The 24,366-nt window shown below is 48.3% G+C and overlaps 1 protein-coding gene across 1 annotated transcript; it reads right to left on the reverse strand.

The window, feature by feature from the left end:
- Nucleotides 1-8,236: 8,236 nt before the first annotated feature.
- LOC103212734 (tubulin alpha-1A chain-like) lies at nt 8,237-12,179 on the reverse strand. Its single transcript, XM_007958715.2, has 4 exons — nt 12,168-12,179; nt 10,418-10,640; nt 9,935-10,083; nt 8,237-9,217 (listed from the first exon to the last, which is right to left on the reverse strand). Exons 2-4 carry the CDS (start codon nt 10,536-10,538, stop codon nt 8,237-8,239), a joined length of 1,251 nt encoding a protein of 416 aa, XP_007956906.1. The 5' UTR covers nt 10,539-10,640; nt 12,168-12,179.
- Nucleotides 12,180-24,366: the final 12,187 nt, after the last annotated feature.

A 24,366-nucleotide genomic window follows, 5' to 3' on the forward strand; every position in this document is an offset into this window, starting at 1 on the left:
CAGGGCCCCCAGCCCGAGCTGTCCCCGGCCCGCACCTCCTCCTGCAGCGGCCCGCCCCAGCTCCCGCCGGGAACCTTCTGGCACCCGCGGCCGGCTCGCGGCAACTGCGTAGGACGCGCCTGGTCCAGCTGTGCGAGCAAGCATGCGTCAGCGGCACGGAAACTACTAGAGACGAGAGAGGCCAGCTCCGCCTGTCACCCGGGGTAGAAGGCGGGTGGGGGGGCGCTGCTGCCGCTGCAAGGGCTGCCGGGAGATGGGGCGGAGCCGGCTATTTTGGGCCGGCACCCTGACTACGTCACCCGGGGAGGTGACCCGCGAGAGCGCGGCCGGCTCCGTGCAGCAGTGACGCACTCGCCAAAACATAGAGACAGGCAGAGCCTGAAAACACGCCGTCCGGTCCCTGGTCCCTCTGTTGCTTTCCTATAAATACTGTCACTGATGGTTGCTCACCCCAGAAGTAATGACCATCTCAGGGACTCCTGGACCTCTCTCTCTCTGGGCCTGACTCCGCCCCCTGCTTCAGATCCCTGCTGCAGCCCCGGCACCTCTAGGGGCGGCCCTGAGTTCCCTGACTAGGTCAGCTCTGCGTTTTAAAGCATCTGATGGTGTCTTCTTCATTACACTTGTCAGAGCTCAATTCGTAGCGTTGACTGGCCTGATTATTTGATTAATATTCGCCTACCCCACTAGAATGTAAACTTCACAGGGCAGGATTGGCTCTGTTTTTTTCTCACGCTTGTATTAGGGCAGTCACTCACTGCCATGGATTCAGATCCGACTCATAGCGACCCCTCCTTGGGTTTCCGAGGCAGTATCACTGCGGAAGTAGATAGCCCAACCTTCCTTCGAGGAGTAGGCAGGGTTCAAAAATATCCCCTGAATGATTAAATCATTAACAGATTTGTAAGTCTTTGTCTCCCTTCAGGAACAACCTCTGTTGACCGTTTTGACCCATTTGGGAGATGTGTGCGACAGTAGAAGAGAATTCTCCACAGTCAAGGTGTTTCTTCCTAAACTGATCCTGAGCAGGCCTTTTCCACCTCAACATTATTCTTTGGTTCAAGCCTCAGGGGAGGGTAAAGGAACCTTCCAGAACTGGCTCCTGGTTGATATCATCCAGTCTAGCCCACAAGTTTTTTTTTTTTTTTTTAATTGTGATTTGGGTGAAATTTTACAAAGCAAATTCATTTTCCATACAGCAGTTCACATACACTTTGTCTCATGGCCTTGACTGCAATTTCCCAAATGCAACAGCTCTCTTCCCACTTCCTCCCCATAGTTACCTCTTGCCTGTGTCCATCCCTCCCATGCACTCCTGCCCGCCCCCCCCCACAGCTGTCTCCCTGTGCATACACTGCCCTTCTATTCTCCCATGATTGATCTCTTCAAAGAGTATATCTACCTAGTGTAAGTGTTCAGCTCATATGCCTGTGTTTTGTTACCAGCCCACAAGTACAAATTGAGCATCTTCCATATGCTACATGCCACCAGGATGTATAAAGAATGTGGCCCAATCCCTGCACACACAGCACTCAGACTTGACCAGCCACCAGCCCATAACTACAGCCTCCTGGAAAACCCCAAAGCTTTGGAAACAGACCTGGGTTTACAACCTGGCACTGCCACTTAGTAGCTGTGTACTTGGGCAAACCTCTGGGGACTCAGTATTTTCCTCCATAAATACAGTTAACATCTAGGATTGTTTGAAAATCAAATGAGACGTGGTGCATGGTAGGTGTCATTAGTGCATATCTCTCTGGCATCGTGATTGTTGTGGTTGTATGCCAGTGAGTCAATTCTGACTCATAGTGACCCTATGGGACAGAGCAGAACTGACACATAGGGTTTTCTAAGCTGAAATCTTGATGGGAACAGGTCACTAGGTCTTTCCTCCAGCAGAGCCACCTGGTGAGTTCGAACGGCCGAACTTTCAGTTAGTAGCTGACCGCTTAACCATTGTAGATAATGGTTATTTGAGTCCAGAAAAGTGCTTTTGGCCTAGGAGGCCCAGGAAAGCTTCACCAAAGAGCAGGGCTTGAGCTAATGAGGAGAAAAAGGGGTAGTGATGTGCTTTTGTCCAGTTTTCCTAGTTGTCTGGAATCTGAGCCTCCACCTGCCCCAAAGCCCTGACTCTTGCCCTCCCAGATTTCTAGGCTATAAAGATGCAGGCAAAAGACATAACTCTGCCAACTGGATACTCCTGCTGGGATTTTGAATCTGGAGCAAGTCACAGAGAAGCTGGGCAGTTGAGAATGTTTCTGCAGGGGAGCCAGCAGCGCCCTCCAGTGTCGTGAGGAGGAACTACCAGCTTCAGTACTGGAAAGGGATGGGGATTATTGCAAGAGACTAAGGAACTCTGGTAGCATAGTGGCTAAGGCACTTGACTGCTAACCAGAAGGCTGACGGTTCAAACCCACCAGCCACTCCTCGGAAGGAAGGTTGGGCAATCCTACTTCCGTAGTGATACTGCCTCGGAAACCCAAGGAGGGGTCGCTATGAGTCAGGGCTGACTCAACGGCACATAACAACAACAACAACAAGGAACTCTGGTAGCATAGTGGCTAAGACACTTGCCTGCTAACCAGACGGCTGGCGGTTCAAACCCACCAGCCACTCCTCGGAAGGAAGGTTGGGCATCTACTTCCGTAGTGATACTGCCTCGGAAACCCAAGGAGGGGTCGCTATGGGCCGGGGGCGGACTCAACGGCAGTTAACAACAACCACAACAACAACAAGGGGACCAGGGTCTCCTAGGCAGGCTATCTTGACTTAACCTTGACTTCCCAGCTTCTCAGTGGTGGCTGCTTATTCGCTGAGACCTGCTTGCCAGCCCTAGCACTGATTCTGTATGCTATTCTATATCTTTTAAAACTTGCTAGTGTTACTTTGTGTTTTTTACAAAAAGTTGAATGGCCCAACTTGGTAAGTAAGGTCCAACTTGGTAAAGAAGGTGTCAATTAGATCAGGTCACTCCAAAATCTTCCAAATCTCTGTGTTTCTTTTTCTGACTTTTCAACAAATATTTGTCTAGCCTCTACCATGATTAAGAATAGAAGTACAAAGAGGTTGAAGTCATAATCCCTGTACTCAAGGAGACAAAAATCTAGTTGGGAAATAGACAAGTGCTAACCAGGCAGAAACTATATTGAACACATACAACAGAAAAGGGGTTAATTTCCTTTGTTTACAAAGAATTCCAAGAAATAGAACAAATAATCCAATATTTAAAAATTGGCAAAGGGCACAGCCGGAGAGTAGATATTGGCTTTCATTCCTAACAAGAGAATCGTAAAAGAAAAGCTGCAGCGTACATTGTCTCACTTGTCAGATGATTGACAAAGATCAAAAAGTTTAATACACTGTATGAGCAAAGCTGTGTGACAAAGATCAAAAAGTTTAATACATCGTATGAGCAAAGCTGTGAGTACAGACATTCTCATACATTGGCAGTGGGAGAGTAATTTGGTATAACTTTTACAGACAGCAATATGAGGTGTGGGTTCAATTAATTAAAGATGCATAGTGATTCCAATTCTAAGAATTTATGATTGTACTGTATACCAAGAAGTTTATACAAGGGTGACAGCATTCTTTTTAATAACACAAGATTGAAAACAACCTAAATATCCATCTATAGCAGGCTGGATAAATCAGTGATGGTACACTATACAATGGAATATTATATAGTCATCAAAACGAATGAGGCATATCTACATGTACTGATATGAACCATCTTAGATTTACTGTTCAGTTAAAAAGTATGGAACAAAGCATATATTAAATGTGCACATACACATTTGTGTTTATGTAGAATATCTCTGGAAAGAAACAGTAATGAAAGATTTGTTAACAGGGTTGGCTGCCAAGAGAGGAACAAGATGCCTAGGACACAGGGGAGGAAAGGAGACCTATTTTCTCTGTAAATTTCTTTGATACCTTTTTAAACTTTGATTCATGTGCGTGTACTAACTATTCACATACATAAATAATTTTTAAAAAATCTAATCAGGGAAAGAGAACGAGCACTTAACTAAGTGCTACCATACTTTGCTGGTCCAATAGAGCCTGGTGGAACCACTATGACCCCTAGCTGCCCTTCAGGTCTAGAATTGAACCCACACCTGAGGTTTCCAGCCAAACAATAGACAGGCATATGAGTTGAACATGTACCTGAGGTAGATACACTCCTTGGAGAGAACAATCATGGGAGAAAGAAGGGCTGTTTATGCACAGGGAGACAGCTCAGGGGGCAGGAGTGTATGGAGGGATGGACACAAGGAAGAAGTAACAATCGGGAGGAAGTGGGAGGGGAGCTGTTGCATTGTGATGAATTGTGGTCAATGTCATATGTGAACTGCTGTATGGAAAGTGAATTTGCTCTGTAAATTTTCACCCAAATCACAATTAAAAAAAAAAGAAAAAAGTGTTACCATACTAGGCAGCCCATGCCTAATGCCAAGTGAGTGACAGAGACAGATAGATGGTAGGTGCCAGGAGAACCAGAGGGGGGAAGGTCCCTGGGACTGGATGGGTCCTGGATGGCTGTGACCTAAGCTGGAAGGACTGACAATGGGGAGGTGAAGTTCCAGATGGGGAGACTGATGAGAACACAGTTATGGAGACAGGCATATTCCTGACACATCAGAGGTGAGGGAATAAACTTGTTGGGTGGGATTCAAGGGTAGGGAACTTGTCTCATGTCTGCTGTGGGAGGTAATTGCAGCCTGGCTTTGCAGTGGGGGTGGGGGGATGAAAGCATTCCCCTGCACTGAGGGAGTCCTCAGGAGCCAGGCTGGGCGCAGCTGCCCCATGAAGCTCTTGGTCAGCAGCCTCCCCACATCCACACCCAGTTCAACGCAGGCCTGCCATCCCCGCAGGTGAAGACCCCACTGTCCTCTTAGCCCTCCCTCCTGGCCTCTCTCAGGACCTCACCCCACCTCAAGGGCTCACCTGGCATCTCCTATGAGATGTTAGGGGCCTGTCCCAGAGGGCACTGACAGACCCAAAATCTGACCCCAAAGAAGCCTCTGTTCCCTGTCCAGCCCCAGCAGTTGAGTTCCCACGGCACCCCCCACCCCCCGCATACACACCACCATGTGTCCTCTACCTCAGCACCTGGGCAGAGGAGTGTCAAGCGTCACCCCCTCCCTGCCTTCAAGGTGTCTGAGTCATAGTCTGGGCATTGAGGATCTGGCAGACCTAGAAGAGATGGCGTCTGGAGGGCTGCCTGGAACTCGGCGGCAGGAGATGAGAACATTTGAGCAAAGGGGAGGGCAGCAACGTAAACTTCAGTCCAAACAGACCTGAATTTGAATGCTCTTCCACTTACTATCTGGATAACCTTGAGAAAGTCACAAACTTCTTGGAGCCTCAGTCCCTACATCTATGAAATAAGCATTCACTAACAAGCTTATTCAACAGATACTGAGTTTCCCATATGTGTCAGGCAACATGCTGGGTGCCAGGAGTAGGACAGTGGAAAACAGTCAGGGCCTCGTTCCCACGGAGCTTCCATTGCGTAGCATGTGTGTAATAATAGTGCTTACCTTAGGATTAAATGAGACAATATGGATATAGGACCTAGTACATAGTAGCTACTCAATGCATGACAGCTATTTCTTGGAGTTTGAAGGGCTACCAAAATTACCCCTCATCCTTCCCAAGTTCAAAACCAACCGGAGAGAAAGGAGTCAGATGGTGGAAATGTAAAAGTGGGCCTTCTTTGTTAGAATAGAGAAAAATGGATTGGAGGATATACCTGGGACATTCAGCCAAAACAGGCTTCTGAATATTCCCTCTGAGATAAATTACACACACACACAACTACAGGCCTAGCTCTTCCAGACCGAGACTGCCCTGGTAAGCTTAAAGCCTCGAAGCTGAGTTGAAGACACTTGCTCCCTGTGGGTTAATAATTCCGAAAGAGAGGGAAGAGGGTGCTGAGCTGGGCATGCCCACTTGCTTCTCTGGACCCCCCACCATCCTGTTGCTTCCACTCCACCCTCCACTTACTAAATTATCATTGAGACAAGAGTGGCAGGGACAGGTGATGGGGACCAGATGGGGAAGGACAGGAGTCACTTCATTTCCCTTTTTACCACCTAGGCCCTGAGTGGCGTCCTTGTGCCTTAGCCAGGTGGGGCCATGTGCTGGTTGTCTGTTTTCTCTGCCACCCATTCCGTACCTTCCCTGCCTTGCTCTGTATCTCAGAGAACTGCACTCCTTTGTCCTGGGACCCCTTGCCAGCCAGCTTCTGTCAAGGCTCAGCTAGTGGGAGCCACTGGCTGGAGATTGAGGGTGGGAGGAAGGGAGAAACCAGGATGTTTTTCACTAGCTCCACAACAGATGGCACCTTGAGAAATGGTTGTATCTCCTCTGTGGTTCTAACTCCTGCCAAATTGTCCCTCCTCTCTTGTCCTCTCCCTCCTTGGTCCCTCCCCGTTCCCTATGGATAGCCTTGCTGTGGTTCTAGCTCCCACCTGGTGGTCCTAGCCCTAGGAGGGACATTATGTTGTATTACTACAACAGCTTCTGGTGTTGCTAATTCTTGGGCTGCCTCTCCATGCCCTATTTGGTCTTTTAGTTCTTCTCAAATTTTTATAACTGATCCCCAACACTAAATTCCCCCTATTAGGAATCAGCTCTGATTTCCCAACTGGATCCTGACAATGACAGGATGAGGCGAAGGAAAAGCCTCTCTATGCTGATGAGAAAGGTGCCCATGGTCCTAAGAGGACATCGCCCTCCTGACTGAGGCTGTCCTTTCTGCCTTCGCAACCACATGGTAGGTCAAGGTCTCCTCCACTCAGCTCCCAAGTTCATATGTTATAATCCAGGCTGCGCTCTGTACAGTTCTCTCCCTCTCCAAATTCCAGATCCCTGGGGAAGGAGCAGATTGTATCCATATGGCTGCTAGGCACCCACCTCACTGGGTCAGTGGGAAGTTAAGAGGGAAGTTCAGAAAACTGAACAGATTTCCCCAAAAGCTGTCCCTGACACCAAGCCTGATGGGCAGCCACTTACCAGCATCCAGTCCTGGGAAATGACACCAAGTCATAATGCAGGAAGAGACAGGGATAAGGACAACAATGAGCAATGAAGCTCTCCTAGGTTGGAGGCTGTGGGGATTTCCCTAGTTCCAGTGCCTTCAGTGGATAAACCATCCCCCCAGCCCAGCAGGGGCTACAGAAACGCCGAAAGGGTTTGGGGAGCACCCATCTGGTTGGCAGTGGAGACTTGAAGCTGTGCTTGCACACCATATGGTATAGGATTGAAAGCATGTCAGTTGACTTTACCAAGAAAAAATGGTGTTGATGGAGATTACTGAGAGGTAAGTCCCCACAACCATTTCTCTTTTGTTGCTGCCACTCTGCTGCCTTAATGCCAGCTTCTGGGCTCCCTACACCCAACCCTCCTTCCTGGAGAAGACACCCCCGGGGTCTGCAGCGGGGGCTGGTGAGCACCAGCTCTGTCAGAGCTCTCTAATGCATCCCTTCAGATTCGCCTGGCCTCGCCAGTCCTTGTTGCAGCTCTGCGTGGGCTCAGACTGACTTCATACACTACCACTTAGCAAGCCTTGCCTCCTGCCCCAGGGCATCCCTGTTCTTGCTGCAGCCCAGATCTGTGTAACCTAAGATGCAGGGGAGTTAACCCTGGATGGGGTGGAGGTTAACCGCTGGATGGAGAACAAAGTCAGTGGGTACGTTCTCCCACCTCCACCCCCTCGCCTGTCCACTCCCCTAAGGGATGGTTGTGAGATGACATGCTTTCAGCTACTCTTCCCGAGGACACATACTCCCTCCTTCCTTGCTTTTTTCCTATGCCCCCCACTCTGTTTTCTGGAATTACACTCCTTAGTGAAATAATAACACAATATACTTTTTCCTGGGAGCTCTGGAGGCATAGTGCCTGAGGCATTTGACTGCTAACCAGAAGGCTGGCAGTTCAAACCCACCAGCCACTTCTCAGAAGGAAGGTTGGGCGACCTACTTCCGTAGTGATACCACCTCGGAAACCCAAGGAGGGGTCGCTATGAGCTGGATCTAATACGTCGGCAGTGAGTTTGGTTTCATCTTTGGTATATGTTTGCCTCACATTTGCTTTATGGAGAACTCACTTTCCTATCCCTCATGTAGGAAAAACCCTCCTCAAATCATGTTTTTTTCCTAAGAGAAAATGACACGTGTGAGACAATACAATTAGAGCACTTTATTAACCACAGACATGCAGGAGTCCCCTAGTATTCATCTCCTTCTTCCTCTCCCTCCCCTTCCACACTATCCATGCCCACTTCCTCATAATCCTTCTCCAGGGCAGCCATATCCTCTCGGGCCTCAGAGAACTCACCCTCTTCCATGCCTTCGCCCACATACCAGTGCACAAATGCCCTCTTGGCATACATCAGGTCGAACTTGTGGTCCAGGCGGGCCCAGGCCTCGGCAATGGCGGTCGTGTTGCTCAGCATGCACACAGCACGCTGCACCTTGGCCAGGTCACCCCCGGGCACTACAGTGGGTGGCTGGTAGTTGATACCAACCTTGAAGCCCGTTGGGCACCAGTCCACAAACTGAATACTACGCTTGGTCTTGATAGCAGCAATGGCAGCATTGACATCCTTGGGCACCACGTCTCCACGGTACAGCAGGCAGCAGGCCATGTACTTGCCATGACGGGGGTCGCACTTCACCATCTGGTTGGCAGGCTCAAAGCAGGCATTGGTGATCTCTGCCACTGACAGCTGCTCATGGTAGGCCTTCTCTGCAGAGATGACTGGCGCATAGGTGGCCAGGGGGAAGTGGATACGAGGGTAGGGCACCAGGTTGGTCTGGAACTCTGTCAGGTCCACGTTGAGGGCTCCATCAAAGCGCAGGGAAGCCGTGATGGAGGAGACGATTTGGCCGATGAGGCGGTTGAGGTTGGTGTAGGTTGGGCGCTCAATGTCCAGGTTGCGGCGACAGATGTCATAGATGGCTTCATTGTCCACCATGAAAGCACAGTCTGAGTGCTCCAGGGTGGTGTGGGTGGTCAGGATAGAGTTGTAGGGCTCAACCACAGCTGTGGACACCTGAGGGGCCGGGTAGATGGAGAACTCCAGCTTGGATTTCTTGCCGTAGTCAACAGAGAGCCGTTCCATGAGGAGTGAGGTGAAGCCAGAGCCAGTGCCCCCTCCAAAGCTGTGGAAGATGAGGAATCCTTGGAGCCCTGTGCACTGGTCAGCCTAGGAAGTTAAGATGAAAAGAAATATGGGATGTAAAGTACAGGGGATAACTAGGAAAGAACCAACTCATGCTGTTTCAAATCACCAAAAGATTCATAATATCCTTGGAAGACTTTCCTAAGAGCACAACATAGATCCCTATAGGGAGGCCCCACTCTTTCTCCTTCTTGTCCTTTTGTCTCTCTAGGAAAACTCCTGAAGTGCTTTTTGTCGTTGTAACTTGCCAACTCCACCCTGTCTCATACCCATGCCCCCCTGATTTAACTTCAGAAGTTTTGGGGGTTTCTCTACTGAGATCAGTAATCCAGGAACCTGATCCCCATCCTTTGTGTGGGGCAAAGTCAATTATAGGGCCTTGGACCATACTGAATCCCCCTTTTTTCACAGGACCTCTGCCCACATCTATTGCAGTACAAGATGCTCTTCTGGGATGCTATGGCCATGACTTGGCCAGGCAGCCTATCACCATGTTTGCACTAGTCATCAGTCTGCCCAGCATCAGCCAGTCATCAGAGGAGATAAAGACAACCTCAGCTATAGGAGCCTACAGTCTACCTGCCCTGATCAGAGTGCAGAGGCCTTCTCACTAGTCCTGGTCCTGCATGTTTGAGACTTGGTCATGAGGCTCTCCCAAGGGCTGAAACTATACTTTCCCCATGGCCTGGTCTCCAGACTACTTCATGACAAGAATCCAGGTTCCCTTAACCCTTCCCTCACCAGCTTCCGAATCCGGTCCAGTACCAGGTCGATGAGCTCCTTTCCGATGGTGTAGTGGCCTCGGGCATAGTTATTGGCAGCATCTTCCTTGCCTGTGATGAGCTGCTCTGGATGGAAGAGTTGGCGGTACGTGCCGGTCCGAACTTCATCTGCAATGGGCAGAGTTTTGGACCTCACCTCCCCTTGCACCTGGCTCCCAGAACCCCATGGTAACCAGAAGGGGAGGGGTAGGCCCCACGTCCTACCCTACATGCATCGAGGATACTGGTATTGTCCATCATTTTAAGTGTTCTTCAATGACAAGAAAACGGATGTAAGGTGACCCTGGGACTCAAAAGCTGAGTGACAGTGGTTCTGAAGATTTGGAGGTCTAATCAGTTGCAGCAAAGGTTATAACCATAAACTCTAGTACTCTCTAGTTATGGAGCAGTACGTGCTGTGGTAACCAAGGACAAAGCCATGGCAGGGACTGTCATCACTCACCAATCACAGTGGGCTCCAGGTCTACAAACACTGCCCGGGGCACATGTTTACCAGCTCCAGTTTCACTGAAGAAAGTATTGAAGGAGTCGTCCCCTCCCCCAATGGTCTTGTCACTGGGCATCTGCCCATCGGGTTGGATCCCATGCTCCAAGCAATAGAGTTCCCAGCAAGCATTGCCAATCTGCACACCAGCTTGCCCCACGTGGACTGAGATGCACTCACGCTAAGGGAGCAAAGGGCAGAGAATACTCTTAGTAGAGAGAAGCATATTATGCCTGGACATGGTTCCTGCCTTCCTTCCTTGAGTGATTTTCTGGCTGAGGGCAAAGTTTCCAGACCCTGTTCTTGCCCCACCCCCTATATCTAAGCATTCACTGGTACATTGAAGATCAACAGGCATTGACTCTAGGGGCTGGGCCACAACCCTCCAGGAAGTAGAAGATGTGGGCAGTTCTAAGATTAAAGAGTCTTGCCCAGTAACTAAGCATCTTGAGGAACACTGAAGGGGATCTAATGAGTCTGTTGGAGAATGATAGTCAACCCATTCCTGTATGGAAAGAGATGAGGAGCCATTGGTGAGAGAATGGAGTCTGTGGGTGGTACAAATTGTGTACAAATGGTTAATGTGCTCAACTGCTGAAAGGTTGGAAGTTCAAGTCCACATGGAGGACTTGTCTCAGAAGAAAGGCCTGGTAACTATTTACAATAGCCAAAACTTGGAAACAACCTAGATGTCCAACAGCTGAGGAATGGATAACCAAACTTTGGTACATTCACACAATGGAATACTATGCAACGCTAAAGAATAATGTAGAATCTGCAAAACACCGCATAACGTGGATGAACTTGGAGGACATTATGCTGAGCGAAATAAGTCAGTCACAAAAGGACAAATATTGTATTAGTCCATTATTGTGAAAGTTAAGGAAAGGTTTATATATTGGAGGACATTTTCTTTGTTGGTTACCAGGGGTGGGAGGGAAGGGGAGGGAATGCTGTTAGACAGATAGAGATAAATATTGATTTGGGTGAAGAGAAGGGCAATGTACCAAATGTGAGTGACCAATATGGCAGCATTGAGGATGAGAAAGACAGAGAGAGTTACATGGGCAGTACAAACAACAAATATGAACCCCTTTGCAAATACAATACTGAGTTGTCAATGAAAGCAAACATGGGTATAGGGACAGATAGATGGGTGAACAAGCTAAACTATTATGTATGTCTAAATGGAGAGTGTATCCAAGATCATATACAGGGTTGGCAGACAATGGGCCTCTCAGGGTGCAGAAGAGTATGAAGGGATGGACACTGGGAGGAGGTAACTATGGGGAGGAAGTGGGAGGGGAGCTGCTGCATTGTAAATTTTGGTCAATGACATGAGACAAAGTATATGTGAACTGCTGTATGAAAAGTGAATTTTCTCTGTAAATCTTCACCCAAATCCTAATAATAAAAAAAAAAAAAGAAAGGCCTGGTAATCTACTTCTGAAAAATCATCCATTGAAAACCCTGTGGGGCACATTTCTACCCTGACACACGTGGGTTGCCATGAGTTGGAACCGAGTCGAGGGCAGCTGGTGGGGGGGGGGGAATAAGCAAGATCCAGTTGAGGTTTCAGAGGTCAAATATAAGGAGGAGGTTTAGAAAAGCAGCAAACATCAGGCTCATGTCACAACTAGAACTACCAATAAGGAAGGGAAAAGTAGGCTTGGAATCCAGGAGGGTCCACAAAGGCCTTGATATGCACGAGCTGTCGACTCCTGTCTTGGGTATGTGTGGCCCTGGAGTGGAATCTGGGGAGAAAATGTCCCCCCACGATTCAAGGTTGATGGTCAAAGAACTCTAAGCCCTTGAAGAAGGATGGGGATAACCTGCTTGGGTCTAGAAAAGAGAGAAGTCTGTGCCCTTCCTGGGGAGCACCATGAGAACTGAGACGTTTTGAACAGGTATTTGCTCCTCTACTATGTGCTGGACTCTGTGAGGGTGCTGGGGACACAAAACATGTAGCACATGGCCCCTACCTTCAAGAAACCCAGTGTCCAGGGAGGGGAGAGTCTGAAAGACTAACAGATAAAGGAGAGTGTGGTAAGGAGGATACTGGAGTCTGACTCCTTGTTCTGCTTGACAAGTAATTACCACTTAGAAACAAAACGAGCACATCAATCAAATTTTCCCAAACTCTACTGCTGGTGGAAGCCTGACGTGAGCACTCTTCTTTGGAGAAAAATTTAATATCTATTCAAGCTGAAGATGCTCGTGTGCTAGAGAGTGTTTGCACAGGTAAACAAGAAAACAGGTGCACAGCAGCACAGCAACAGAAGCCAGTATTTGTCCTTCAGTAGGACAGAATGGATGCATAATGATTCAGAACTAGAAATGAAAGGACTACAAGAAAGAATCTTGCCAAAAAGTAAGGAGGGAAAAAAGCAAATTGAGAAAAATCATATGCTATAATACCATTTATATGTATTTAATTTGCAAAGAAGGGGCCCTGGTGACACAGTAGTTAAGCACTCAACTGGTAACAGAAAGGTTGCCAGTTCTTCTACCCTAAGAGCTGCTCCATGGGAGAAAGATGAGGCAATCTGCTTCTATAGAGATCACAGCCTTGGAAATCCTATGGGGAAGTTCCACCAGGTCCTACAGGGTTACTGGGAGTCAGAATCAACTTGACAGCAATGAGTGTTCTTTTTTGTTGATGTTGTTTGTTTACTTCCAAAGCAAGAGTATGCACTGTTTAACAGATAATATATTTATTATATATTCAGGCTGGCGGTTCAAACCCACCATTCACTCCTTAAAAGGAAGATTGAGCAATTTACTTCCATAGAGATCCTGCCTTGGAAACCCAAGGAGAGGTTGTTATGAGTCGACTCAACTCAACAGCAGTTTGTTTTTTTTATATACAGAAACAGGGAAAACGTTAACACCAAACTTGGGATAATGGTTCTCTCTGAAAGGGGAGGGAGATGGAGCAACCAGAGAGGGATTCTGTTTCTTAAACTGAGACATGAGTGTTCTTATGTTATTCTTTATATCTTTTTGCATGTCCAGAATATTTAAAAACATTTTAATGGGATTCTTTCCTCATAAATGTAACCTTTCAGTGACTTTTATATGACACAGGTGACTTGACTCCTTATTATATTTAGATAAACATGAATCATCCATAAATAATCCATATACCAGCCCATTTACTTACTTGGCTTGAGCAAGAATCTTAACCTCTCTGTCAGTGTCATTCTCTGTGAAACTGGGGAGAAGATAAGAGCTGCCTCTTAGAATTTCTATGAGGATTATATGAAGGGATGCATACAAATTGTCTGGCTCATTGCCTGATACATACTGTAGACCCTACCAGTTTCCCACCCCTCAATTCCAGGAGTCATAAGTTAGGCTGGAAGGCCCAAGACCGAGGCAGAGTCCCCGGTTAGTGCAAAACACTAACTGAAAGTTTGGTGCTTTGAGTCCAGCCAGAGGTGCCTCCAAAGAGGTGCCCGGTGATCTACTTCTGAAAAACATTAGCCACTGAAAACCTTATGGGGCACAGTTCTACTCTGACACATGTGAGGTCACCATGAATCAGAGTCCATTCAACAGCAACTGGCTTGAGGAAGGCCAACGTTTTGGTTACCTCTGTGCTGCTCTAACAGAAAATACCACAAATGGGATGGCTTTAACAAACAGGAGTTTATTCTCTTACAGTTTGGAGACTTTGAGTCTGAGTTCAAAGTGCCAGGTTCTAGGGGCTGGGTGAAAGCCCCTCAGCCTTGGGCTTCAGCTCTGCCTCCTGCTCCTGGCCCACTGAAGCTAGAGGCTTTTCTTCACTCAGACAGCTGCTGGCTGCTGAAGCTGCCAAGCCCAAGGTTGACAAGTAAAAAGGCACAGCCCCAATGTTACCAAACAACATGGAAGGCCGTTAATTCAAGTCCGGATGAAGTCCCAAGATCAGCAGGGCATGGCAGGCTGTTGAACAACAACTTGGCTACATGCAGGGTTCAAGTGTGCCATAAGCTAGAGACCGTTCCCCAAGGCCTCTCCTTATATACAGGAAGCAAACCACATTCCTAAGGCCACTACTAAGGCCGCTACTCAGCTGTTCACAGTAGATTCCACCATCGAGTTGATTACCAGTCTCATCATGGGGAATACTAACTACATCCAGCTGCCCAGCCAAGTTGACACACAAACTGAACTACCACGGCCAACCAGTCTGACCAGTCCCCTGGCCAGGCCAGTGCTGGCTGCTGCATCAGTGAGCTTGCTCAGGCTCTGTTCACCAAGCCAGACACACAGACAGAACTGCTGGCCTATTCCAGGTGTCTCTGACCTCTCAGGTACACCTGAAATGCTGGGAAAAAATAGGCACCATTCTTACTGTAGAGCAGCACATTTGGGACAAAGAATTCAGCCTCTGGAGTCCCACATGCCTGGCCTTAAACCCCATACCTCTATGACCTTGGACAAGTTACTTCACCTCAACTTCCCCAGCTCCTTTTTCTTGACCGTGAACATAGTAGACTTTCTCTACAGTAATCATCTCTATAATAGTAGGCTTTCTTGTGTTGTTTGTTGTTGTTGTTACGTGCCGTCAAGTCAGACCCAACTCATAACGACTCCTCCTTGGGTTTCCGAGGCAGTACCACTACGGAAGTAGATTGCCCAACCTTCCTTCTGAAGAGTGGCTGGTGGGTTTGAACAGCCAGCCTTCTGGTTACTAGTCAAGTGCTTTAGGCACTATGCTACCAGACCTCCCTCTTGTGTTGTTTAGCTATCATTTATAAAGCATTACTTTAGGTGCCAGGCTCTGCACTAGCGTTTCACGTGAATTATTTAATCTTCACAACCACCCCCTTAGGTAGGTACTGTTATGATCCCATTTTACAGATGAGAAAACTGACCCTCAAAGAGGTTGAGCAACTTGTTCAAGATCCTGAACACAAGAAAATGCTGAGCCAGGACAGCCTGGCTCCAAGTCTGCTCTTAACCGTTACATCTTGCCTGATGGAGCTGTGGGTCAAAGATATCAAACAAGCCTCACACACCACGCAGCTTTGATAAATGGGGAGGACCGCCTTCTCCCTCCTCCCTGTCCCTCCCCACCCTGTTGTGTAATCGGTGGGAAAAAGAGGGATCAGATAAAGACCCAGCAAGGGGCAGAGCTTCAGTGGAGGACAGGTTCCCCTGGCTGGGAGGTGGGGCCAGGTCAGCAGGAAGCCTGCCCAGGGGCCAGGGTTTAGAGAATCAGCCAGTGTAGGAAAGTCCTCTTTCTTCTCAAGTCCTGCCATCCCATACTCCCATCCCTAAATTCAGATCTCTTCAGCAGACAGCCCTGCTCCAGAGCCTAGGCTCACAGGCATACCCTGGGTACCTTTGCCCTTTCCTTTCCCACCCCCCTGAGCATGCCCCCATGGGCCCCACACTCACCTTTGAAAAGCTCCTTCCCTCTCTCTCACCTCACCTCACCGCACATGGACACCTAAGCATTCCCTAAAGCCAATCACCTGGGCCCACTGGCACCCTCATGGCACCCTTAGGCCCCCTACCCCTGCTCACCATGTTGCCTGATGGCTGGCTGTCTGGTGCTTGAGAGAAGGCAGGGATGGATCTGTGAGAGACCCACAGCCAGCGGGTCTCTTTATACTCTCTGGGCAGCTCTGAGGGGGGGAATGTTGTTAGAAACGGCCCCAGGAGGCAGGCCTGTTGGCTTGGTGACAGAGCAGCAGGCAAGCATTGCGTCTGCCCCAAACAGGGCTGTGAGATGGGGTGAGCAGAGGAGGAACTGGGCCGGTAACCCCACACAGGTATCCAGGCCCCTGGGTACAAGGCGTTTGTTGCTTGGTCACACGGTCACACGATCCTGTCTCCTGATGATGCAACCTGACCTTCACAGGTGGGAGAAGTTAGAAATCAAGCCCCTGAGTTCCAGCACCATCTCCTTTCTGCCCCCCCAGCTGAGTTTGGTTTGGGCTGGAAGTAGAGTGTGAGTGTGGGGAGGCTAGGAAGATGTCTCCAGTGAACCAGAAGTAATGACTCCTAGGGCAAGAGATCAAGTCTGTAGGTATTCTGGGTGGGAAGTCAGCATGTCAGAGAACATAGGGAGATGGTATGGACCAATGCATGGACTTTGGAGTCAGCTAGACCTTGATTTTAGTTCTGTGTCTAATACCTATTAGTGTTTTACTTCTTTTTGCCTCAGTTTTCTCATCTGTAGAATGGGGATAGGGAGTATTGTAAGGATTAAACAAGATAAAATTTTTTTAACATCTTAGTCCGAAATTGTGATTGCTTTCCATGGAGAAAGCAAGATGATGAGCACGGTCTCAGGGCTCTTCCTAAAATTCTCCTATTCCATTGCACCTCGGAAGGAAGATGGGGCAATCTCCATCAGTAGTGATACTGCCTCGGAAACCCAAGGAGGGGTCGCTATGAATCGGGTCTGACTCGACGGCACGTAAGAACAACATTCCATTGCAAGTTATTGCTTCTGTAGCCTGGCCTTATTCCTCCACAGAAACCCCCCTATGGCCTTAGTAAATGTTAAACTCCAAACTCACTGCCGAGTCAATTGTGACTCATAGCAACCCCTCCTTGGGTTTCCAAGGAGGTATCTCTACGGAAGTTGATTGCGAGGAGCAGCTGGTGGGTTTGAACCGCCAGGCTTCTAGTTAGCAGTCAAATGCCCTAGGCACTGCACCTAATCACTCCCATTTGTATCCTGCTTTGTGGTTCTCAAGGTCCTCAGCTCCTTTGAGTCCCTCAACAACATTGTAAGGTAGGCAGGCAAAGGAAATTGAAGTCTCTTGTGTCTTTGCCTAAGGTCACAGGGGGGTAATTAGTAGTGGAATTAGGATTCATCCGGTACTCAGGCTCAGTGCCTGAGTCATGTGGTAACATGTTCACTGTCCCTCACTCTCTCTTATGTTTTCATTGTTGTTGTTGTTGTTGTTAGCTGCTGGCTGAGCTGGCCCTCAATTCATAGCAACCCTGTGCGCAATGGGACAAAGGCTGCCCAGTCTCGCGCCATCCCCATGGTCTGTCATGAATCAGACCATTGTGATCCACGTGGCTTTTATTGGCTGATGTTTGGAAGCAGATCTCCAGGCCGTTCTTCCTAGTCTGTCTTAGTCTGTGGGCTCCACTGAAGCCTGTTCACTATCATAGCACCACACAAGCCTCCACTGACAGATGGGTGACGGCTGCCCCGAGTCCTTTCCTTACTCATCTTAAATTTCATGGTCAATCATAATCACTCCTGTGCATACCCCTCAACTCCTTTCCTCCTTCTAGCTTCAGCACCCTTGTTTGATTAATCCCAGTCCTGGTTAAGTCCAGGTCTTCTACCAACTCTGTACCTGCACCAACCCAGCTAAACATTGGCTGTAGGAAAGCCCAGAACCATGCTAACTGATCTAATGTCAAGTTCATGGCTGCTAACCTCAAATGAACCCTTAATGCTGCCTGGAAAGGCACTGTATTTCTATAGCCATAACCAAGATAGAACCATAACGAAGAATTGTATTGCCAGCATTAGCAAATTGTTGCTGTCGTTGTTGTTATGTGCTGTTCAGTCATCTCCAACTCATAGCAACCCTTCCTTGGGTTTCCGAGGTGGTATCTCTACGCAAGTAGATTGCCCAATTCTCTTTCCGAGGAGTGGCTAGTGGGTTTGAACTGCCAACCTTCTGGTTAGCAGTCAAGTGCCTTAGGCACTACGCCAGAAGAGAAGTATTTTATCTAGCAGCCCTACACAGGAAGTAATTGCTAATGTGAAGTTTCAGAATCTCTAGATGGCTGACTTTGGCTGTGACTGAAGTCACCAAGGTCAGAGCTCTTCTCTTTCCCACTTGGAACTAAGAGGCTAAGATCCCCAGAGAAAAGACACAGCCAACCAGCATTTCAAAGGTAAGGAAGCCCTGCCTCCCAGTAACCTGATCCATGAAGCCATCCAAACCAAAACCTAACTCACTACCATCAAGTCAATTCCAACTCACAGTGACCCCCACTTGGGTTTCCAAGGCTGAAGCAGACAGCACCATCTTTCTTCCATAGAGCAGATGGTGAGTTTGAACCACCAACATTTTGGTTAGCAGCCAAATGCCTTAACCACTACACCACCAGAGCTCCTTCCATGAAGCCATAGACCTCAGGAATTGCATCTCCAGGTGGATCGATGGATTTGGAGCCCAATGGTACCAATGGGTTAAAGATTCTCTTGTCTAGCACTTCAATTTTTCCCAGTTGGTCTTGGAAGTTGGGCATCCCAGGGTCAGCCTAGGCATCACTAACTGTGGAAAGAAAACTATCCTAAAGTGGGCAAGGGAAAAGGGATAGTCTTCCATAAAACAATTGAGATTTTAAAAACATATTATCGTATCTAAGGAGCTCTGGTGATGCAGTACCTAAGACATTTGACTGCTAACCAGAAGGTTGGTGGCTCAAACCCACCAGTCACTCCATGGAAGGAAGATGGGGCAATCTACTTTCTGTAAAGATTTACCACTTCAGAAACCCAACGGGGGTCGCTATGAGTCAGAATCCACTGGATGGCAGTGAGTTTGGTTGGGTTTTATTATGATGATGATTATTGTATCTAAAGTAGGAAATGACAAGTATTTGATATTATTCATTCCTTCAACAGATATTTGAGTGCCTGCTACATGACAAGCACTGTTCCAGGTGCTGGGGATTCAGTGAGAGACAAAAAAAAAAAAAAAGTCGATGTTCTTAAGGAGCTTACATTTTAGTGGGGAAGACAGGTAATAAATTTTAAAAAGACAACTAACTTTAGATAGTAATGAGCACATGAAGGAAACCAAGCAAGATAATGGGACAGAAAGAGATGGAAGAGGGGAGCTACTACTTTTAAACTGAACAGACAAGGAGCAGTTCTCTCTGAAAGTAATATTTGAGCTGAGACCTGAATGAGGCCCTGTCAAGATCTGGAAACTAGTGGTCCAGGTAGAGGGAATGGGTAGTGGGAAGGGTTACAGGTGGGTGCAAGCCTGGTGTGGTCAGTGAAACAGTGTAAGGAAGACGGAACAAGGACAAGGTGAGATCACAGAGGTAAAGGGTCTTAGAAGAAAATGAATTTTATTCTAAGTGCAATGGGAGGCTTTTAAGCAAGTAAGTGTCATTGCCTGGTTTGTGTTTTAGAGAGATTATTGCAGCTGATACATGGAAAGTCGATTATACAGTTTGTGATCCAGCAGGAAGCTAGTTCAGAGGTTACTGCAGTCATCCAGACATGAGGGGATGGTGGCTTGGACAAGAGTGGCAGCAGTGGAGATAGTGAAAAGTAAAGTGACAGGATATGTTGGTGTGGGGTGGACTGGGGTGGACCTACCCAATAGCCTTGCCTGCCCCCTCACCCTCAACTTCTTCTTAGTGGGCCTGGTCCTGATTTTGTTTAAGTATTCAGTCTTCCACTTGCTCAAGGAAGATGGCCTTTTCCCAAATATGGAGGGTGGGTATGCACTAGTCTAAACCATTCTTGGTAATTCCATTCTCTTCTCCCAGTGATTGGTTTAGGCATGGAGCTAATTAGATATAAAAGGAAGTCTGCTAGAGTGCTTTAAGGAAAGGTTTTTCTCCCTGATAAAAAATGTGGAGGAAACCCCCTTTTCCTGCCTTCAGACAGTATCCTAAGAGAACATGATGCTAGAGCTGCTGCAGCCATCTTGTGTTCAAGAAGAAAGAAGTCACCAACCCACTGAAGATGCCAGAGTTATTGGTGACATCACTGAACCAACCCTGAAACCACTGTACACTCAGATTCCTTGTGGGAAAATAAATGCCCTCATTGTTTAAGCTGCTGTTAGTTAGGCTTTCCATTACTCGCAGCCAAAATTTCTAACTAATAAAAGTGGGAAGGAGGGAGAGAAACAGGGAAGAAATGCAGGATAAGCCTCAGTTTTTAACTCGGGCAGTTGAGGGGAAGGTGGTGGTGTTTACTCAGTCTGCGAAGCCTAGACCAGTAGCAGGTTTGGCAGGGAGTAGGGGTGAGTGTAGGAAATTGAGAGTTCCACTTTGAACTTGTTATGTTTGCAATATCTAATAGGCTTTCAAGAGAAGATGTCAAGAATATAAATAGACACTTGAGTCTGATGTTCAGAGGAGAGATCTGAGCTGGAAATATAAATTTGAGAGTCATCAGAATACAGGTGATAGTTAATTATTTTTATTATATTCTCTCACCATTGTTCGGGAATACATATATTCTAGTTCTGAGCCTTCTGGGACAACTCTAGGAATGTTACAATAACTTTGTATTATGGAAAATTTAAAATATATCAAAAAATAGGGATGATATAATAAAATCCCATATATTCACCATCAAGCTTCAACAATTGCTCCTTTAGGGTGAAAAGTAAATGGAGGAAAGAAGAGAAACCAGGGCTGAGTTAGGGGGAGCACCATTTAGATATCAAGCCAGCAAAGAAGGAGTGGCCAGTGAGGTAGTACAAAAACCAGGAAAGGGTAGTAGTTATGGAAACCAAGAAGAAAGCATTTCAATGAAAAAGGAGCAATCAACTACGTCAAACTCTGCTGAGCGACTGAGGGAGATAGAGAAGTAACCTTTGGATTTGGCAAGATGGTGTTGCTAGAGATCTTGCCTGGAGAATGTTGAGTGGGTACATGAAGGTAGCAACGATAGAACCGTACCTTTGAGACATTGTGCTGTGAAGAGCATCCTGAAACAGCTGAAACAGCTGAAGCGGGTACACTAACGCTACAGCTCCGCCTCTCCAGACAGAATCAGTGGAGATGCTTTAAACTTTGAGGACCTTGCTACACTGCCGCAGGGTGGAAGTGAGACCTGGGGAGGGTCAGAAAAGATTGCAAGAACGGTGGGTAAAGGGAAGAGAGAGAGAGATCCAGAGAGAAAGAGTGGCTGCCAGACCAGATGGATTAAGAAGGGATTCAACGGGAAGAGTGAAGTGCGTGGCATCAATTTCTAGATTCTGCACATGTATTGTTGTTGTTGTTATGTGCCATCGAGTCGGCCCCGACTCATAGCGACCCCTCCTTGGGTTTCCGAGGCAGTATCACTACGGAAGTAGGATTGCCCAACCTTCCTTCCGAGGAGTGGCTGGTGGGTATGAATGTCTAAAACCTTTCAGTCTGGTAATGTGGACCATTATCTGCACACCCACCCAGTGATGAGAACTGTGGTGAATTGGAGCAGACTCTTGCCCATCCTAAGAAGGCCACACTACACAACCCCATTTGTTGCTGTGTTAGATTTTTATTGCTGCTAGACAAATTACCAGAAACTTAATACTTCAAAGCAACAAAAAATTATTATTATACAATTCTGGATGACAGAAATCCAAAACGGTTCTTGCAGCAATAAAGTCAAGATGTCAGCGTGACTCTAGGGGAGAATCAGTTTTCTTGCCTTTTCCAGCTTCTAGAGGCCACCTACATCCCTTGACTTGTGGTCTCTTCCAGCTTCAAAAACAGCAATCACATCTCTCTGACCTCTGCTTCTGTCTTCACATCTCCTTCTCTGACTCTGACTATCCTGTCTCCTTCTTCGGCTTATAAAGATCCTTGTGATGATGCTAAACCCACTTGAATAATCCAGGATAATCTCAACATCTGTCTACCACAGTTGCTAAATGTGAATGCAGACCTGGTCAGGTCAGATTTTCCAGTTCTTTTCAAGATAAGCCACAAATCTGGATTTTAATATGACTGTGTGGAAAAGGAGGAGCTCTGGTAGCATAGTGCCTAAGGCATTTGACTGCTAACCAGAAGGCTGGGCGGTTCAAACCCACCAGCCACTCCTTGGAAGGAAGACTGGGCAATCTACTTCTGTTGTGATACTGCCTCAGAAACCTAAGGAGGGGTCACTCTGAGTCAGATATGACTGGAAACCCAAGGAGGGGTCGCTCTGAGTCAGATATAACTCTACAGCAGTGGGTTTGTTTTTCAGTTTGGTACAGAAAAGAATGAACACAGGCCTGACTGCTACCATTAAAACAGAATGTGGAAATCATCAAACAATATCATTAATATCACACTCAAGTAAAATTTTGTTGAAGATAATTAAAAAATGGTTGTAGCAATATATTGACAAGGAACTGCCAGAAATGCAAGTCATATTTCACTGTATCCCTTTCCAGCTATTCTGTTGATAGCAAGTTGCCATCACTAGTTATTGTATCATATTGTGTTGTTCTGTATTGTGAGAAAGCCTTACTCCAGGGGACATTGATGGTGTGGAGAGGAGAGACAAGTGAATCCTCCCCAAGCAATGACTGGCCCAGGAGAAAGAGTTCTTAAGAAGGTGCCAAGGAGCACATGACTAATTTCCTGTGTGGAGGGAGACAGCTAGAAAACCTGAGGCAAGCAAGGAAGGAAGAGCAGAAATAGCTTGAAAAAGTCTTTTTTTTGCAAGAAATGGAAATGAAGTGTAGAAAGATAGAATGGCTTCTGCTGAGGTCTGTGCCCAGTGCTGAGGATGTTAGGATGCTGGGCCCAGACCCTACCCACGATTTAGAGACAGATCAAACCAAACACTGCCATAGCATCGATGCTTAGAGACAGAAGAGAATGAGAACGTCAAGATCAGCCATGATACCAGAATCATCATTTTCTTTTTCCCTCTTCAGAGTCACCAATTCTTTCGATACCTCACAACGATGCTTCCAGGACGATGGTTGTCTCCTGGATATCATTGAAGATGCCAAACACGCAGTGAGGCGTCACCTGTCCAAGGCCACACAGAGCAATATGGATGCGAATTCAGGTCTGGAGAGCCCCAGGTCCTGCGCTCTGGCGTTTCTGGCAGCAGGAACGTGGCCAGGTATCCGTGGCCTTGGCTCACTAATAGTGACGGCGCTGATGACGGGGCGCCCTGACAGGGCGGGCAGCCGGCAGGCACAGCAGATAACCCGGATCGGCCCTCGCAGACAGGCGGAGGCGGGCTCGGCTCTGCGGGAGAAACTAAGGGATCGGCACCATGGGGCTCAGTTTATGCAGCTCCAGGTCCTCTGCCGCTCACCGGCGTTGGCGAAGGCGGGGCGTGCGGGCCTCGAACCAGCAGGTGGCGTGCAGCTGGAAGGGGGCCGCTGCGGCCGGGCCCGAGCCAGGCAGCTTGCCCGAGGCGCCCTGGAAACGAGGTGGGGAGGTTCCGGGCGAAGGCTGGTCGCAGCCACCTCGAGAGGACAGTCTCGACGCCATCCGGCCTAAGTCTGCACACCTGGGCGATCGGCGCCTCCTTAATGAGGGTGCAGGGGAAAGGCGCCCTGGCACCGCACCCTGCGTCCCTGCTGCGAAGTTTGGGAGCCCGAAGTGTTGGCTCAAAACCGAGAGCGCAGGCTTAAAGCCGCGGCGTCTATTCCTAGCCCAAGTCCGGCAGGTGAGGGACACGCAGCAGTAGAGGCAGATTTCCCGCCCGGCCCCACCCCTCCTGGCGGCCCACCCTTCGGTGGGGGCGTGGCCCAGGGCCACCCAGCCCCCAAGTGGGCGGACTAAGCGCGCAGGCCCCGCCCCCGCCTATAAGAGCGGTGCGACACTGCAGCTAGCGCAGTTCTCACCGAGACCCGTCACCCCGACTCTACGTGAGACGCACCTCCCAGACTCACCATGGTGAGTGTGGCCCTGCCGACAGCGCGCCCCTCCCCAACTTCCCCCCACCTGCGGGGGATCCCTCGGCTCCTGGAACCCTCCAGCGGGCGTTCTGTCTCGAGGAAGTGCAAGGAATTTTTGCATCTTCCTACCCCCCGCCTAATGACTTTGGTAGAACCCTGTGTCCACCTTCATAGGCTGAGGGTGGGTGATGGGGTGGCGCGGCATGAGTGGAGCCCTCCTGGCTATCTGCCCTGGTCCCACCAAGCCTTTGTGCCCTAATACTCCTGCGGGGGGAGGGAGGGAGTCACACGGGCCAGCGCACGGTCTGGGGAAGACCCACTAGGCTGTCCAGCACCTCCTCCCTC

The sequence above is a fragment of the Orycteropus afer genome, unplaced genomic scaffold (assembly GCF_000298275.1).
Source record: "Orycteropus afer afer isolate SDZICR_OR568_19922 unplaced genomic scaffold, OryAfe1.0 scaffold00002, whole genome shotgun sequence".
Taxonomy (NCBI): Eukaryota; Metazoa; Chordata; class Mammalia; order Tubulidentata; family Orycteropodidae; genus Orycteropus; species Orycteropus afer.